General features: G+C 33.6%; 1 protein-coding gene across 1 annotated transcript in view; it reads left to right on the forward strand.

The window, feature by feature from the left end:
• Nucleotides 1–987: 987 nt before the first annotated feature.
• LOC142350763 (uncharacterized) overlaps nt 988–16,894 on the forward strand; it is a 38,533-nt gene continuing 22,626 nt past the window's right edge. The window contains exon 1 of the mRNA XM_075402717.1: nt 988–1,222. Coding sequence (XP_075258832.1) covers nt 1,054–1,222 — 169 coding nt within the window. The 5' untranslated portion in view covers nt 988–1,053. The remainder of the gene's footprint in view (nt 1,223–16,894) is intronic.

Consider the following 16,894-nt stretch of genomic DNA (forward strand, 5'->3'; position numbering starts at 1 on the left):
CAACGCCACGTTGATAGGAAATTGTTTTTCATGTTATTGTTATGCTTCTGGTCGTCGCTAATTTGTAAATTCGTTCAGTAAAAATTTATATTCAAACCGGATTCTAGTCTCACGATTGTAATTACTGTAATCAATGGCAATTTATGTTAAACAAAAACTATACAAATTGAATTTTCGAAGAAGAGAGTGGCTATTATAAGCAAGTTGATCAAACGTTTTTAAAGTAAAAGTTAAAAAAGACTAAAAATACCACAAAAACTTTGTGAGTTAATTAATTGTTTCTTGAGATTTCATTAAGAGAAAAATAAATTATCTGTATTTTCCGATTGGTTAGTCATACTTATGCTTATTTGTAATTTGGCATTGCGCATTTCTGTAGATTTTTCGCTCACCTCTTGATGAGTCGTTCGACTTGTATGGTGTCTCAGGCGGTGAATTGAACTTATGTACTGTAAAATTTATTGATACGTTCCGCCATCTGAAGTGAATTATTTATACTCTAGAACGGCCACTAGACGCCATCATCCAATTTTTAAAGTCTTCATTACCGATGGTTGCCTCATTGTTATAGCACAAAACGAAATTACGCTATGCATAGGGAAACTTATAGTTTGTATTTGCGGAACTTGTTTATGCTATAAACGGCACTTGTTTAGGAAATAGGACAGATCAATTTCAGTTATTCCAGATTTATCTATCAGCAACATTTGATTTTTCAGTATCTAGTTTTTAGTATAAAACATTTTTTCTGAAAAAGTGATATGGAACTTATATTTGACATTGTAATGTGATTGTGGGCAAACCTGGTCAACCTAACGAACAAGTTCATCTTGCAGGATATTGCAAGATACATCTTCTTAATTGGCATGTGGATTGTAGCCTGAAAACAAATTTTCAACTAATATTGCAGCTAAATATAAAAGTAACCCGGCCAATTAACATACCTTTTTAGAGTTCTAAGTTGACGACGAACGTGTTTCAGACACTAAATGCATCTTCGGTAACCTTGGGAATACGAGACTAGACGACCTTGGTCTAAATAATGAAAATTATATGGGCGAAAAAATGGACTGTGTTCGATCTGCTCGGCAAAGCCACACCGTTGCAGCTGTTTCTGAAAACCCTTATCAAGTTGACCCACCCCTTGACTGCTACTCGTACAACAGTTACACCAAAATCAAACTGGTATACGACCCAGGATTCATGACATGTTTCTATAAAGGTATGTGCGTACATTTATATTGTCAAATGAAGAAGAAGTTTGATCACCCAGTTTTAGAAGGGATAAAAATCCAACCGCAATATTAAGAGATGTAAGAGTTGAGTAGCGGACGGGGGGGGGGGCTGGTAGTCGGAGAACGTTTTAAAAATTCTGCTCTAATAATTTCTACCATTTTATGCCGGTAATGGGGCTATTTTTGCACGTAGAGGGTTGCCTTCTTTGTTGAATATGAGGGTTGTTTATGTTAAATTAGCGATATATAATAGTTTGTTTATTTTATTTATTGGATTGTATTTCAAGAATCGTCCTGCTACGTTTATCGTCCACAATGAAAAATCAACCAGAAATCAAAAGTGACAGAAGTGAATTTTGTTTACAATACACCAGAATAGAGCCTTAAGCAAAATTAAAAGAAAAAAGAACTAAATTAAATTGGACCTCAATTTCGCTCTTTACAAAATATCAACGATAGAGATAGGCTTGATAATTAATTTTGAAAGCAGACCAAGAAAGAAGTCATTATTTCATACTTTCTCCAGCGTTCAACTTTTTTTCAAGATTTCAAGTTTGATATCACACTAGATTTCGAACTTCATTGATCCGACCCACTTTAGAGAGGGAAGAAAAATAGACTCAATTGGTTTTTTTCAGTCCATTTTTACCGATCGAACATCATATATTCATCAAACAGGGCTGTGAGTGGTATCTTTAGGAAACTTATTGACGCAGAATTTTATCAAATTGTTATTCAATATCGCTTACTCTGAGGCGTTATGAAGGTTTATAGTTTTTTGAACGTTATAACCTAATTTCCGGTGTTTAGCTCAAATTTTTCGGAATTTTTGCTGAAATTTTGATTATTTTTTCAATGTTAGCTAAAATAAAAATATGAGGAAATTGTAACGACAGTCTTGTTGGTTTAACATTTAAAGATAAAAGGGAGTTGGTGAAATGTTTGAAACAACGGTTTGGGCTAAATTTTAGCTAAAGTTATGAAAAATCAGCAGTTTTTATCATTAAAAATAAATGGCATCAAAACTGCCTATTTGGCTTCTTTTATGCTGTTTGACCGAAAGTGCAGACATGAAAAACGCTGACGCAACATTCGTTTGTTCAGATATTAGCTCATTGTACATCCGGATCATAAAATTGTTTTCTTTAACTCATATATTTTTGGTCTTTCGCTAATTTAAACCGATATTTTTAAAAACTGAATAATTTGTTCTTGAAATATAAATTTCATCTGCAAAAAAATACTACGCAATGTTTAGCCGCGCTGCGAAAGAAAAGCCAGTTTTAATTTCCTTGTTGGTTTTTGCAATAAAATAGGATTTAGAATGCATTTTGAGTCTGACTTCTTCAAAAACATTTCGACAATTTGTTCATCCCAATTACATGCCGGTCCCTCGCAATTTAAAATGCGATTGAAAAGAGATCTGATTTGTTTTATTATAAGAATCAAAAGAAAACTCCTTTTTTTGAAAAAGCGCATGGTTTGTATGGCTTGTTTTCTTTAATTTCTGATGATCTCTAGAAGTTTGCCTGTATTTGATGTTGTTTGTCTAGTATAATGACAGATTATAATTATTCAAACGCCTAAGTCAGTATTGAAGGAGCTATTAATGAAGCTATCCAATGCTTTCAGTTGATACACAAAGATATTACGGTAATATAAGTCAATAATGGTTCAAAACTCTTAATTTTTGAAACATTGGTTTTTGGGTGTTATTAGCTATTTCGATAACATTTGGAACATTGTTTTATTTGTTCTAATGCAAAAAGGGAGGAAGTAGAGACTCAACTGGTCTTTTTGTTCAGTCAATTTTTGCCTATCGAAAATCATTTATTTATCAAACAGGGCTGTGAGTCGTATCTTTAGGATAGTTTTCGAAAGTAGCTTTTTAAAAAAAATTATTTCTCATTGTCGCCTACTTCGAGGCGTTACGGAGGTGTACAGTTTTGTGAACGTTATAGCCTTAATTCCATTTTTTTTCACATTTTTAATAAATTTTGCTTAAGTTTTGATCAATTTTTCAATGTTAGCTAAAACAACTATTACAAACTTGTTACGATTTTCTCGCAGTTTTAACATTTAAAAATAAAAGGGAGTTACTTAAAAGCTTGAAACAACAGTTTGGGCTAATTTTTAGCTAAAAATATGAAAAATCAGCAGATTTTTCCACTAAAAAGCAACGAATATGCCTATCGGGCTTCTTTTGTCCTGTTTGACAGTGAGTGCAGACATGAAAAACGCTGACGCAATATTCAATTACTCAAATTTTGGCCCATAGCACCTCTGGTTCATAAGATAGTATTCTTGAAAAAAAATTTTGAGGTCTTTCTCTAATTTATCCCGCAATTTTTAAAAACTGCATAATTTATTTTTGGCAACTTTTTTTTATTTGCCCATAACTCTACACAATACTTAAGCGCGCTGCAAAAAACGCTAGTTTTAATTTCCTCATTGATTCTTGCAATGAAAAAGGATTCGGGATGCATTTTTGGTCTGAATTCTTCAAATTTTTACACGCCAGTCCCTCGCAATTTAAAATGCAATTGAAAACAGGTCTGATTTGTTCTAAAATTTGGTTAAAAAACTCCTTTTTTGGAGAAGCGCATGGTTTGTATGGCTTGTTTTCTCTAATTTTTCAGTAATGAATTCTGATGAAATTACCTTGCAGATGATGGTGTTTTTCTAGTCTTATAATTATTCTAACTAACCAAACGCCTAATTCAGAATTGAAGGAACTATTGAAGACGCTATCTGATGCTTTCTGTTGATACACAAAAGTTTTAGGGTAACATAACTCGACAAGAGTCCAAAATTCCTATATATAAAATTGATAATTTGTCCTCATGATCTAATTAGCTATTTCGATAGCATTTGGAACAATGTTTTATTTGTTTTATTGCAGACGCAGCCAAAACAATACAATTTTTTTATAAAGTGAGTTTTTTAAGTTAAGAATTTTTTTCGTACTATGATTGCGCGCCGTATATTTTTTTAAATCTCAGAAATCTGCATCAATCTGATGGTACTGGAGCCTGAAGTAACATCGCTGCGACATCTGCTGTCATCGCGGTTGAATGCTCTCTTAATCGGATAATTATTCCTATTAAATTTTGTAGCAGATTTAAACCCGACAAAAGCATGTCATTCAGTGAAACATCTCGATCTAGCATTACAAACACTACAATTTTTTTCGGGTTTATTTGGATTGATAACCGGACGTTTTTTCATATTTTAGACACAGAACAGAATGATTTCTGATCTAACATTGATTAATAACAAGCGTGTTAATTAAAGCCAATAGACATAGATGATAATCGCAGCAGAATACAGTGTTTTTGGCTCCAGTGTTTTTGGCTAGCGTAGAATTGTTTTTGACATTTTGGTTTCTGCCTTTATTCGTTGTTAATTTAAGTTCTTTTGACTTAAGCTCACTAATAAAATGTCCAATTGACCTCTCAAGCAGTAAAGAATTAATTTATTTATCGTTTTCTGTTTGATAGCTATCGGTTGTTATCTCTTGCGGTTTCAAATTGTCTGTTTTCCAAGGAAATAAAGATTTTTAAAAAATATTTGCAACTTTCAATTTTTGTTCTGCCACCTTTTACCTTGATCTCAGCAAATAGAGGTTGCATTTATTGTCAAGTGAAAATCAATTTAATCTCCATTGCTGTTTTCTAATTTAAAGATTGGTTTTTGGCGTTGATACTACTAGTTTTCGAAATTGAAAAAGTTTTTTTTTGACAAACAGCAATTGTTGAGGTTGTATTTCGTTGTTTTGTCCGATCATCTCAATATTGGTAAATTAATGAGAAATTGCTTATCACATTTTTGGCATTCAGGTAAGGAGCATTTGATGATTTTGACGAAAATATTAGTTTTGTCGCAAAATGTAATTTTTTTAATTTTTGCCTGAATATGTTAATTCTGCAGTCGTATGCCATTCTGGATAATGACAGTTCTTAATGGTTTAGCTTAAAGGTATAAGTGAAGCCGCTGAATGGTTCCAGATGATAGCTAATTGTTTTCATGACTTTGAATTTAATTGATTTCAATACGCGTAAATTTTCTCCTGAGCTTAACTTTTTTTTTCTACTTGTTGTTTATTCTCAAAAAAGGACAAGTGAAATATTTTTCTGGTAAAATATAATTGTTTTGATGGAGTTTAGTTTTTGTTTAATGCAAGTTTGACCTTTCCATTATATTATTTTAAAGATAGTAAATGAGGTTTTGACGTAAGTAATTCTTGTTGTTTTCTTATATTGTTGCTTGTCTTGTCTCTCACTCTCTTTTATATCAGTCACCATCGGCTGTCTAATGTTTTATCAATTAAATTCAATGGTGGTTTGAGTTCAAAGATTTGAGTTCAATGGAATTGTATTTTTAAAAGTTGACTGTCTCTTCCTCAATGGTGGACCTTTCAGTCAAAAACGTGTTTGAGCGGTGTCTCAATAATACGTGCAATTGCACAATTTTGAGCCTCCTTGCCAGTTTTTCGGTCGCATATTTCCTGGCTTGAAGAAAGCAAGCTGAGAAATCGGTTTTAAATGAGTAATCAACTGAACAAGTTTCTTGAAAGCCCTAAGGAAGGTTTCTTGGAAAATTTATTGGCAAGCGCAAATTTTCTGGAGAGCTAAATCTTCTCTTCAAAGATAGTCAAATGGAATAGTAAAAATGCAGTGGCACACAATTAACAACTTTGGTTTCTTCTTAAATTCAAAATTGATTCAATAAAGAGAAAAATTTTCATAGTTTTCATAGAAAAATTTTTGTAGCTCGTTTTGGAGATTAACACAAGGGAAAGAGGAAAAATTGAGCACAAAGATTAAAGAAAAGCATATCGGAAAACAAACGTTCATTTAAGAGGAAACGTCCAAAGTACCAAAAAAGAAGTTATTGCGATGGGAGAAGAGAATAAGATTAACTCTGAGAGAAAACAAGTTAATGGAAAATTTTTCATTGCAGAATTGCAATGCTATTATAATTTCCCATTAAAATCTCCCTTTGAGTTTTCAACAGTCAGATTGGGGTCTAAATAAGTTAGAGTATAATTTGGGGCTGCCTTTGGCAATTCAAACTAAGTCTCGCGGGAAATTGCCCACTGCTCTGGGGTTTAATTGCATCGCGCTTTCAAGAACTGTTACCGGACAAATAGTTAATTGCTATTTCAGAAGAATAGGTTCCATAGTAGACAATTACCAGTCACTTGTTTGACATAAAATGAACAACGGCAATTTAAAATGAAGTCTGGATTAAGTTGATGAAAAATTGTAAGGAAGTCGAAGAAAAAGATTTGGGAAACTAGAGAAATTTGTACTTCGCCAACACGGAGAAATTGAAAAATATCAAGCAATGTTTTATTGTTTGATGACCTAAACTTATTCAATTGATTATATGAGAAATTAATCATTAATAGCCGCCCTCATCTTCTCAGCCGGCTATCATAGCTCCTATTTTTTTTTACAATCCAAGAATTGGATTGTATTGGTGCTCTGTCTTTTTTTATATTTTTGTAAGATGTTTTCACACCTGTTTTCATGACTTTGAGCTTTCAAAACGGGATAAACAGGTAACGCTCAGCGGGCATAAAGTTTCATTAGAGGCCCGCGTTTAGTAGTCCCTCAAGTACTCAGAGTGGTGATGCTACTGGGAAGGCCGTAAATCAAGGTTAAAAGGTCATTTTTGGGAGTTTTTGAGACTAAAAGAATAAAATTTTTAGCACTTTTTCGTCTTTTTTGGAGTTTTGTCTGCAATTGAAGTTTATTAAAGTTGATAAAGGTCCTTTGCAAGACGTAATTGCTTTTTACGGCTACTTTAAGCGCTATATCTATTGCTACTCCAAACATAAACACGGAAATTTATACTAATTTTTTCAAATTGTTTGAAATTGTTCGTCATTTTTTGAGTTGTTTCAGACTTTGATGTCAGAAAAAGCTCCTCTGGGGTTCAATAATAGTTTATTGCATAGTTTTTAGTGGTAATGAAGTGGTTTTAAACATATTAACTTCATGAGTTTTACCAATTTTTTTTAATCAATCTTTGTTTCTTTCAAATTTTCTGACATTTATTGTCATTATTCAAGATTTCCAGCCCCAGGGGGCAAGAAACCTCATCTAGGGTTCGATAACAGTTTACTGAAAATATTTTTTGGTCATGGAATGGTATTCAACATTTTAATATCTTTACCAATTTATTGATAAAATTGCAATTTTTTTTTAATTTTCGAAATTTTTATTCAGTGGCCAGGGAACCTCCTATAGGGTTTGCTAGTATGTTACATAGTTCCTAGGGGCAGTAAAATATTTTCTAAATTTTTAATTTTGCAATTGTAGGTAATTTTTTAAATAAAGCTTGCAATTTAAAATTTTCGATTGTTTTCAAATTTTTCGATTTTTTTGTCATTCTCTGAGTTTAACTATCTTTACTGGCCAACGAAACTTTTTAAATGTTGTAGACGGTTTACAAAACAGAAATCCAGAGTCAAAAAATTGTTTTGAATTTTTTGTAGCGACATTTTTGGAAATTTTCTTTAAATTTTCTCTTCTCAGTTTCTTGATGCATTTGTCATATTTGTCCAGTTTATCTACTTTTTAGGGCAGATTCATCTCTTTCAAGGTTTTTGCGTGAGTTAATTTACTTTGAAATGAGTCATATATATATGGCTTTCAGTTAAAAGCTTCAAGGCTTTTAGCAATGATCTCTTTTTTGGTTAGTTTGTTTGATTCTTTTAGTTTCTCAACTTTTGAGATTTTGTCTTGTTGGCTGGGATTGTTCAATTGATCTGCTCGTCAGGTTCATTAGGTTTGTCATTCACTCAATTACTTGGATTGTAATTCAGGACTTGTCCTGCTATGTTTTCTACTTCGTCGTATAAAGAAATGTTTCGCTTTACCTCATTTTCCCGCATTTTCAACATTTTGCCTGATAGCTTTTTGACTTCTCTAGGCTAGTTTCTCTCTTCTCTCATACTGCTAAAAGTGATTTTGAACATCAGTTGCTCAGCAAAGCAATTCAAAATGAACAGAGTCAGTATAAAAAATTGAAGTCAGAAGTAGAAACGGGATAAACCCATAAAGCCCAATTTTAGATGCCCGCTATTTGAACGTCGTTCCTATAAGTCTTAGTTACCATCTCTAATGCTTATTGGTATTGATAGTAGCCCCTGTAGCCTCTCTTGAAGAAACAGAAGTACTTTATGTTCAACTAGGAAATGCCATCAAAATAAATCGGACTTAAAAAATGTTTTTGTACAAAAATCTTTTTTTTTTTTCAATATCTTCTATTCTTTCAATCCCAATCATGCTTATTGGAATCATAGGCGACTATTTTCCGGCAATTTGCCGGGTATGTTTTGTTATTTGAGACAGGTCTTTGATGAGAATTAAAAGAGTTGGTTGCTATTTCTGGAAGCATTTGTGAAAGAAAATGGTGCACTTTGTGAATCTGTATCTGAAGACTCGTTTGAAAGAAAACTAACGTTTTGTGGTGATTCGTTAATTGCTGACACACTGTGAACTGGTTATGGTAAATCTGAGCTGTGAGATTCAATTTGGCTGCAACAATAATTGTTTTAGTAGAGAGGTTAGGTGAGTTTGAGTAGCTTAAGAGGTTTGAGAGTTGTGCTCTCGGTGGAGCTGGTTATAGAGGAAATTGTTGCAAAGGTGTGCTTGCTGTTTAATGACCTGTGTTAGGTAATAAGGGTTGTGTGTTTACTTGTTGTTGCTGTGATTGTTGTTTATGGGGTATTTCCCATTTTAGCCCCCACCCCCCGCATGAAATTATAGCCCCCTATTATTTTATAAACACAATGATTGGCGGGCTATAGGTTATCTGACCCCTAAGATTGGGGGGCTATGATGGGAGGGAACCGTGTTTTTTTGTGGTTATTCTTTTTGCTTTCGTTGTTGATTTGGTCGGTAGATTATGGGAACCAATAAAAATTATTTGTTATAGGGTTAAAATGGAGGAGAGTGTCCTTTAAAACGAGGTCGATCTGCTTATTTGGAAGAAGTAATGACTGAGTAGGGGGTGTTCTCCTGTTTCTTGATTTAGCGGTTTTTACTTAAAAATTTTTAGATGATGATCTTTTTGTGGTTGGATTGTTTTGTAGCGTCACTCTATGAACACGTTGGTAACTCTGTGACTGGGGGAGAGGTTGGATTTGCATTGGGAGAAAAGTAGGGATACCAATTCTGAATACCTATTCTGTACAATTGTTAGACAAATTTTACAATAGTATACATGATGAGGATTACATGAGGGAGAACGAGAATAAAAAATTTTAATGTGTTACACTTACATGGATTTCTGCGAAGGGAGATTGTGGTGAACGGCATTATATTGGTAGATGAGATCATGAAAATCAAAAGAAAGTTAACAATTCGTTTAAAGTAAATTACGGAACTGTTAAGAAAACAGCACAGAGGATACTAATTGCTGTATATTTTCTGGAGATGAGAATTTTTTATTGCTGTAGTTCTTATATTGGAGGGACAAAATGATTGTTTGTGAAAAAAATTATTCCAAGCCACTCAAATTCACGTTTTCAAAGGACCACTCAATGCGAGACCTATTCTGAGATTATTTTTGTGTAATTTTTAGTGACAATTAATAACAGCTTCTGGAGATATTCTCGGTTACATCAGTAAGCTCATTGTTTTCCCATTTCTCGCCTATTTTTGTTGTTCTGGAGTGTGGTTGAATTTTGATTTTTTGCACACTTTTGCAAAATGTTACTTGTTTGCACATGTTTTATAGGTCTTTTCTTGAGCTGGGTTTGGTTTGCATTGCTCTGTTTGCCACGTTTAAGCACAATTAAAGGAACACCGTTGTTTTGTGGATCCGAGGTTTGATTCTGTTGGATAGCGTTTATCGTTTGCGATGGCATACTTGTTACAATCTTTTCATTGTTTGGTCTTTTCATTGTTGCCCCTTTTGCTGTTTATTGTTGAATAGGCTTGCTATTGACAAGTATCATTAGTCATTTTAGTTGGACAAATGATTTAAGGTAATATAACTCGATAAGAGTGCAGAGTTCATAATTTTTTCTGATATTTTTTCTTTTTGCTCTAATTAGATACTTCGATAACATTTAGAACATTGCAGAAGCAGCGGAGGCGAGACAATTTTTTCAATGTTAAGTTTTTTAGTTAAGAAATTGTTCGGACTTTAATTGCGCGCTGTATATTTTTAAATCTCAGAAATCGGCATCATTCTGACGGTACTGCAGCCTGAAGGAACCTTGCTTCGACATGTACTGTCATTGCTACTGAGTGTTCTCTTAATCGGGTAATTATTCCTATTAAAATTTGCAGCAGATTAGAACCCGACAAAAGCATGTCATTCAGTGAAACATCTCGATCTAGCATTACAAACTCTACGATTTTTTTGGGTTTATTTGGATTGATAACCGGACGTTTTTTCATATTTTAGATACAAAACAAGATTTCTGATATAACATTGATTAATAATAATAAGCGTGATGAGAGACCATAGACATAGATGATAATCTTTGTGACATTTTGGTTTCTGCATTATTCTTTGTTAATTTATGTTCTTTTGATTTAAGCTCATTAATAACATGTCCCATTGACTTCATAGGCATTTACAAGTTAACTTATTCATCGTTTTTTGTTTGATAACACGCGGTTATCTATTGCGGTTTCAAAATATCTGTTTTCAAAAGAAATTAAGAAATTTTTAAATATTTGCCACTATCAATCTTATTTCTGCCACCTTCTACCTTTATCTCAGCCAATAGAGTTTAGATTAATTGTCAAGATAAAATCAATTTATTCTCCATTGCTTTTTTTTATTTTGAATATTTGTTTTTTGATGCTGATACCGCTAGTTTTCAAAATTGAAAAAAATAATTTTGACAAAATCAATTTTTGAGGTTGTGTTTTGCTGATTTGTCCGATCATTGCAAAGATGAAAAATTAACGAGAATTTGATTATCACATTTTCTGCTTTCGGAAAAACAGAACTTGATTATTTTGATTACTTTAACCAATAGATTGTGATTATTTTGGTCTTCGGCAAAATATTATTTTTGTCGCAAAATGTAATTGACTTTTGATTTTTGCCTGTATATGTTCTTTCTGCAGTCGTGTGCCATCCTGGATAATGACAGGTCTTAATGGTTTAGCCTAAAAGTATAAGTGAAACCTCTGAATGGTTTGAGTTGATAGCTAATTGCTTTCATGACTTTGAATTTAATTGTATTCAAACGAGTAAAATTTTTCGTAAGTTTACCTTTTTTTATGTCTACTTGTTGTTTATTCTCAACAAAGGACAGGTAACATTTCTTTTCTGGAGAACTATCATTTGTTTGATTGAGTTTAGTTTTTATTTAATGCAAATTTGACCTTTCCATTATATTATTTTAAAGATAGACAATGAGTTTTGGACGTAAGTAATTGTCGTTGCTTTTTTATTTTGTGGCTCGTCTTGTCTCTCATTTTCTTTTATATCAGGTACCATCGGCTGTCTAATGTTTTATCATTCGAATTGTATAGATGTTTGAGTTCAAAAATAGGAGTTCAATAAATTTGTGTTTTTGAAAGTTGACTGTCTCTTCATCATATAGTTGACAATTCAATTTAAAACTTGTTCGAGCGGGGTCTCAATATTAGGTGCAATTGCAGAATTTTGATCCTCCTTGTCAGTTTGTGGTTGTATATTATCCTGTCTCAAAAAAAGCAAGCTGAAAAATGGGTTTGAAATGAGCAATCAACTGAACAAGTTTCTTGGAAGCCCTAAGGAAGGTTTCTTGGTAAATTTATAGGGATTCGCAAATTTTCTGGAGAGCTAGATCTTCTCATCAAATACAGTCAAACGGGATAGTAAAAAAGTAGTGGCGCACAATTAACAACTTTGGTTTCTTCTTAAGGTCAATATTGATTCAGTAAATAGAAAAACTTTCATAGTTTTCATAGAAAAATTTTCATAGCTCGTTTTGACGAACATTAAGATTAACACAAGGGAAAGAGGAAAAATTTAGCACAAAGAATAAAAAAACATATCGGAAAACAAAGGTTCATTTAAGAAGTAACGTCCAAAGCACCAAAAAAGAAGTTAACAAAACAATGAATACGACCATTTTCTCGGATATTGCGGTGGGAAACGAGAATTTGATTAACTCAAATAGAAAAAAAGTTGATGAAATTTTTTTCTTTGCAGACTTGCAATGCTATTATTAGTTCTCATTGAATTTTCCCTTTGAGTTTTCAACAGTCAGATTGGGGTCTAAATAATTTAGAGAATAGTTCGGGGCTGCCGTTGGCAATTCAAGCTAAGTCTCGCATGCAATCGCCCTCTGCTCTGGGCTTTAATTGCTTCGCGCTTTCACGAACTGTTATCGGACAAATAATTAATGGCTATTTCAGTAGAATAGGTTGCTTAGTAGACAATTACGAATCACTTGTTCGAAACAAAGATCTTTGAATGACAAAATCAACAACGGCAATTTAAAATGAAGTCTGGATTCATTTGATGGGAAAATGTAAGGAACTCGAAGCAAAAGATATAGAAAACTAGAGAAATTTGTAGGTCGCCAACACGGGGATATAGAAATATATCAAGCACTGTTTTATTGATTGATGACATAAGCTTTTCCAATTCATTAAGTGAGAAATTAATCGTTCGTTTATTGAAGAAAATGGTGCACTTAGTGAATATGTATGTGAAGACTCGTTTGAAAGACGACTAACGTTTTGTAATGAATCGTTAATTGCTGACGAAGTGTGAACTGGTTTTTGCAGATCTGAGCTTTGAGATTTGGCTGCAGAAATAATTGTTGTAGTAGAGAGGTTTGGAGAGTTTGAGTAGTTTAAGAGGTTTGGGCGTTGTGCTCTCGGTAGAGCTGGTTTTAGAGGAAATTGTTGCAAACCCGTGTTTGCTGTTTAAAGACCTGTGTCAGCTAATAAGGGTTGCGTGTTTAACTGTTTTTGCTGCGATTGTTGATTTTGGGGTGTTTCCCATTTTAGCCCATCATGAAAATATAGCCCCTCATTATGGTAAAATTACAATGATTGGGCGCTATAGGTTATCTGACCCTTAAGATTGGGGGATATAATGGGAACGAACCGTATTTTGTTTGTGATTTTTCTTTTTGAGTTTGTTGTTGATTTGGTTGGTAGATTGTGGGAACCAATAAAAAATTACTGGTTATTGGGTTAAAATGGAATAGAGTGTCCTGTAGAACGAGGTCAGTCTGCTGATTTGGAAGCGGTAATGACTGGTAGTGTGTGTATTCATGTTTCTTGAGTTTGCGGTTTCTACTTAAAGACTTTGAATGATGACCTTTTTGTCGTTGGTTTGTTTTGTAGCGTCACTCTGTGAACACCTTGGTGATTCTGTGAACGGGGGAGAGGTTGGGTTTGTATTGGGAGGAAATTAGGAGTCACAATTGTGAGTTTTTGTTTTGTCCAATTGTTGGACAAATTTTACAATAGTATACATGAAAAAGAATACTTGACGGAGAACGAGAATCAAAAAGTTTAATTATGGTATAATTGCATGTATTGCTGCGAAGGGAGATTCTGGTGGGACGGCATTATGTTGGTAGATGAGTTCTAGAAAACCAGAAGAAAATATTCTTAACAATTCTTCTAATGTAAATTACGGAACAATAAAGGAAACCGAACAGGAGATACTAATTGCTATATAATTTATTTGAGATGAGAATTTTTTTTGATGTCTGGCTAATACTGGAGGGACAAAATGATTGTTTGTGAAAAAAATTTATTCCAAGCCACTCAAATTCACTTTTTTCAAAAAACGACTCTATCAGAAAATTAATCTGAGATTATTTTTGTGTAATTTTTCGTGACAATTAATAACCAGCTTCTGGCGATATTCTCGGTTACATCATTAAGTTCAATGTTTGCCCAATTTTTCGCCCATTTTTGTTGTTCTGGAGTATTGTTGAATTTTGATTTTCTGGAAACTTTTGCTAAATATTAATTGAGTGCACATGTATAATAGGTCTTTATTGAGCTGGATGTGATTTGCATTACGCTGTTTGCCACGTTTCAGCACAATTAAGAGAACACCGTTGTATTGTGGATTCGAGGTTTGATTATGTTGGATACCGTTTATCGTTTGCGAATGCGCACTTGTGACAATATTGTCATTGTTTGATCCAGATTGAGGACCAAACCCAAATTATTGTCTGATCAGAACTTCCAGATCGAAATTAAATCTGATCCGACTTTCCTGACGGAAATTGACCCTGATCAGATTTTTCAGACCCAAGATACCTCTGATCAGACTTTGCAGACACGAAGGGTCTCTGATCATACTTTTCAGACCGACGGCGTTCTGGTCAGACCACCTTCAGACCATGATCCAGACTCAAATTCAGACCATTGCCCAGACCTTAATCAGACTATGATCAGAATCAAGTGCACTCGAAGAGGTTATGATCCGTCCCAGTTGCGCATGCAGCCATTTATTATCAGACTGAAACGCGCTCAATACCAGTTTTGATCAAACTCGAGTGCGCTCGAAAAATTCTGATCAGAGAAAGATTTTATATATGAACAAATCTCTTAATTTCGCTATAATATATTCATTTCATTAAAAAATGATGTTTGCAGCATTTAATTCATCTAAGGAAAGATCAAATATAAAAGTATTGCTAAAGAAAACAAAACCCAACTGTTGAGAACGAATTTTATTTAGTGTACCGTTTAGTGTATATTTCTGACTCAATGGATGAGTTTAGACAGCTTTCCATAAGAAACATCGTGGTTTCCAGTTGATCAAAATTTCCTCTGAAGGGGACCGGCATTTGCTATCAGCTGATCAGAGCTATCGCACTTTAGATGAGTCTCTGATCAGAACGCTGCTTTATTGTTGCATCTTGGCAGAGCCAACATCTCCCAGTAAAAAAAAAACAAAAAAAAAAATGAAAAAATAAGGCGCTCGGGTTTGTCCCTGATCAGATCCAATTGCGTTCGAATCCGCTCCTATGATCAGACTTTTCAGTCCAAATTGACCTCCGATCAGACCAACTCCAGATCATGAGCCAGACTTTAGTTCGCTCGAAATTCCGTCCAGACCCTGTAATTTCGGTCTGGGAGCACACGGGTGTGCGCTCGACTGGGTCTGATCATAAACCAATTTGGGTCCATTGTAATTCTTTGAAACCATTGTAATGACTAAAATGACAAGTTCTTAAGAATGGAGTGTATGTAATCAAAATTTTTTGCTCTTTATTTTTGTTGCTAATTTTTTAAACCATTTTTCCGTATTTGTTGCGTGCGTAGTTAGCCACAATAATGACAGATCTCATTGGTTGCCATTGTGTCTTGCGTTAATCTAATTGTTTGTTTGTACTCCTAGCTATTGGGTTTTAGGAATCTGGGGTCAAAATATTAACTAGTTTTAACAGTTTTGTTACTTTTTGGTCGCTTGTCGCTCAGTCTCACTGACAACAAGCCTGATTGGCCAAGTGGTTTGTTTTTAATCAACGTACTGGCTTTATTTTTACATTGCTACAGTGGTGGTGAAGATATTAATTTCAGTAACCTGTTTTCTTTTGACACCACTAATTTTCAAATAAACATTCTTACTTGTTACAAAAATTCCATTTTTTGCTCTTTTTCTCTCTTTTCCTGCATTTGTTTTTCATTACATTGTCTTTTTTTAAATCTCATGAACAACATCATGGACAACGTTATGGTTACCAATGAGGCCCAAGTCACTCTTAAATTTGTATTAGTTCAACACAAATTGCGGCTAGTAGTCTGACACTCCTGTACTCAAAAAATAATTGTAGATTATTTGCCCCGTATTTTTGTTGTTCCTGTTGTTGTGTTAAGTCAAGTCATTTATATGACGAGTCTCATTGGTTTCTAAGTAGGACAAAAAGACTAGAAGTACATATTTAATCATTGCAAATGCTATCGACTAGTTTAAAAATAATGTAGACAAAAAAAATTGATGCAAATTTCAAATTTTGCTTTTGGTTGTTGTTAAATTTGTGTCATGTTTTACTTAATTATTGCAGGTTTCATTGCTGCTATTGAGGCAAAGTGATTTGAAAGCCATTTCGGGCCTAAGTTAATGATTTCTGAAACTTTGACACTATTGCAATGACTAAACGATTAGATCATAAAAATAGAGTGTACAAAAACGAAATTATTTGCTTTTAATTTTTTGGTGCTAATTAAAGACCTTTCTTAGTACTTATTGTCTGGCTTTTGTTGCTCTTGAAGTTAGCCTGATAAACGACAGGTCCTATTGGCTGCTAATGCGAATCACGTCAATCTAATTGTTGATTTGTATTCCTAGCTAGTGGGTTTTACGAATCTGTTGTTAAAAAATTAATTAGTTTTAACCGTTTTGTTAACTTTTGGTCGCTTTTCGCTAAATCTAAATAATGACAAATTTCACTGGCCTAATGTGGTGTTCTTTAATCATCGTACTCGTTTTAGTTTTTAGGTTGCTACGCTGGTTGTTTTTTTTGGCATCTGTAATTTTCAAAAATGTTTTGACGTGTTACAGAATTCTCATTTTTCATCATTTAACTCTCATTACTCTTTGTTGTATTGCTGATGTATACGTTCTTTTAACGCAGTGTCCATAAATAGATTTAAAACTGTTGTTGTTCAACAAATTTTCACTAGTTACTAAGTTTTTCTTACAGAATTAAA

Source organism: Convolutriloba macropyga, chromosome 12 (genome assembly GCF_964194025.1).
Source record: "Convolutriloba macropyga chromosome 12, txConMacr16.3, whole genome shotgun sequence".
In the NCBI taxonomy this organism is placed as follows: Eukaryota; Metazoa; Xenacoelomorpha; order Acoela; family Convolutidae; genus Convolutriloba; species Convolutriloba macropyga.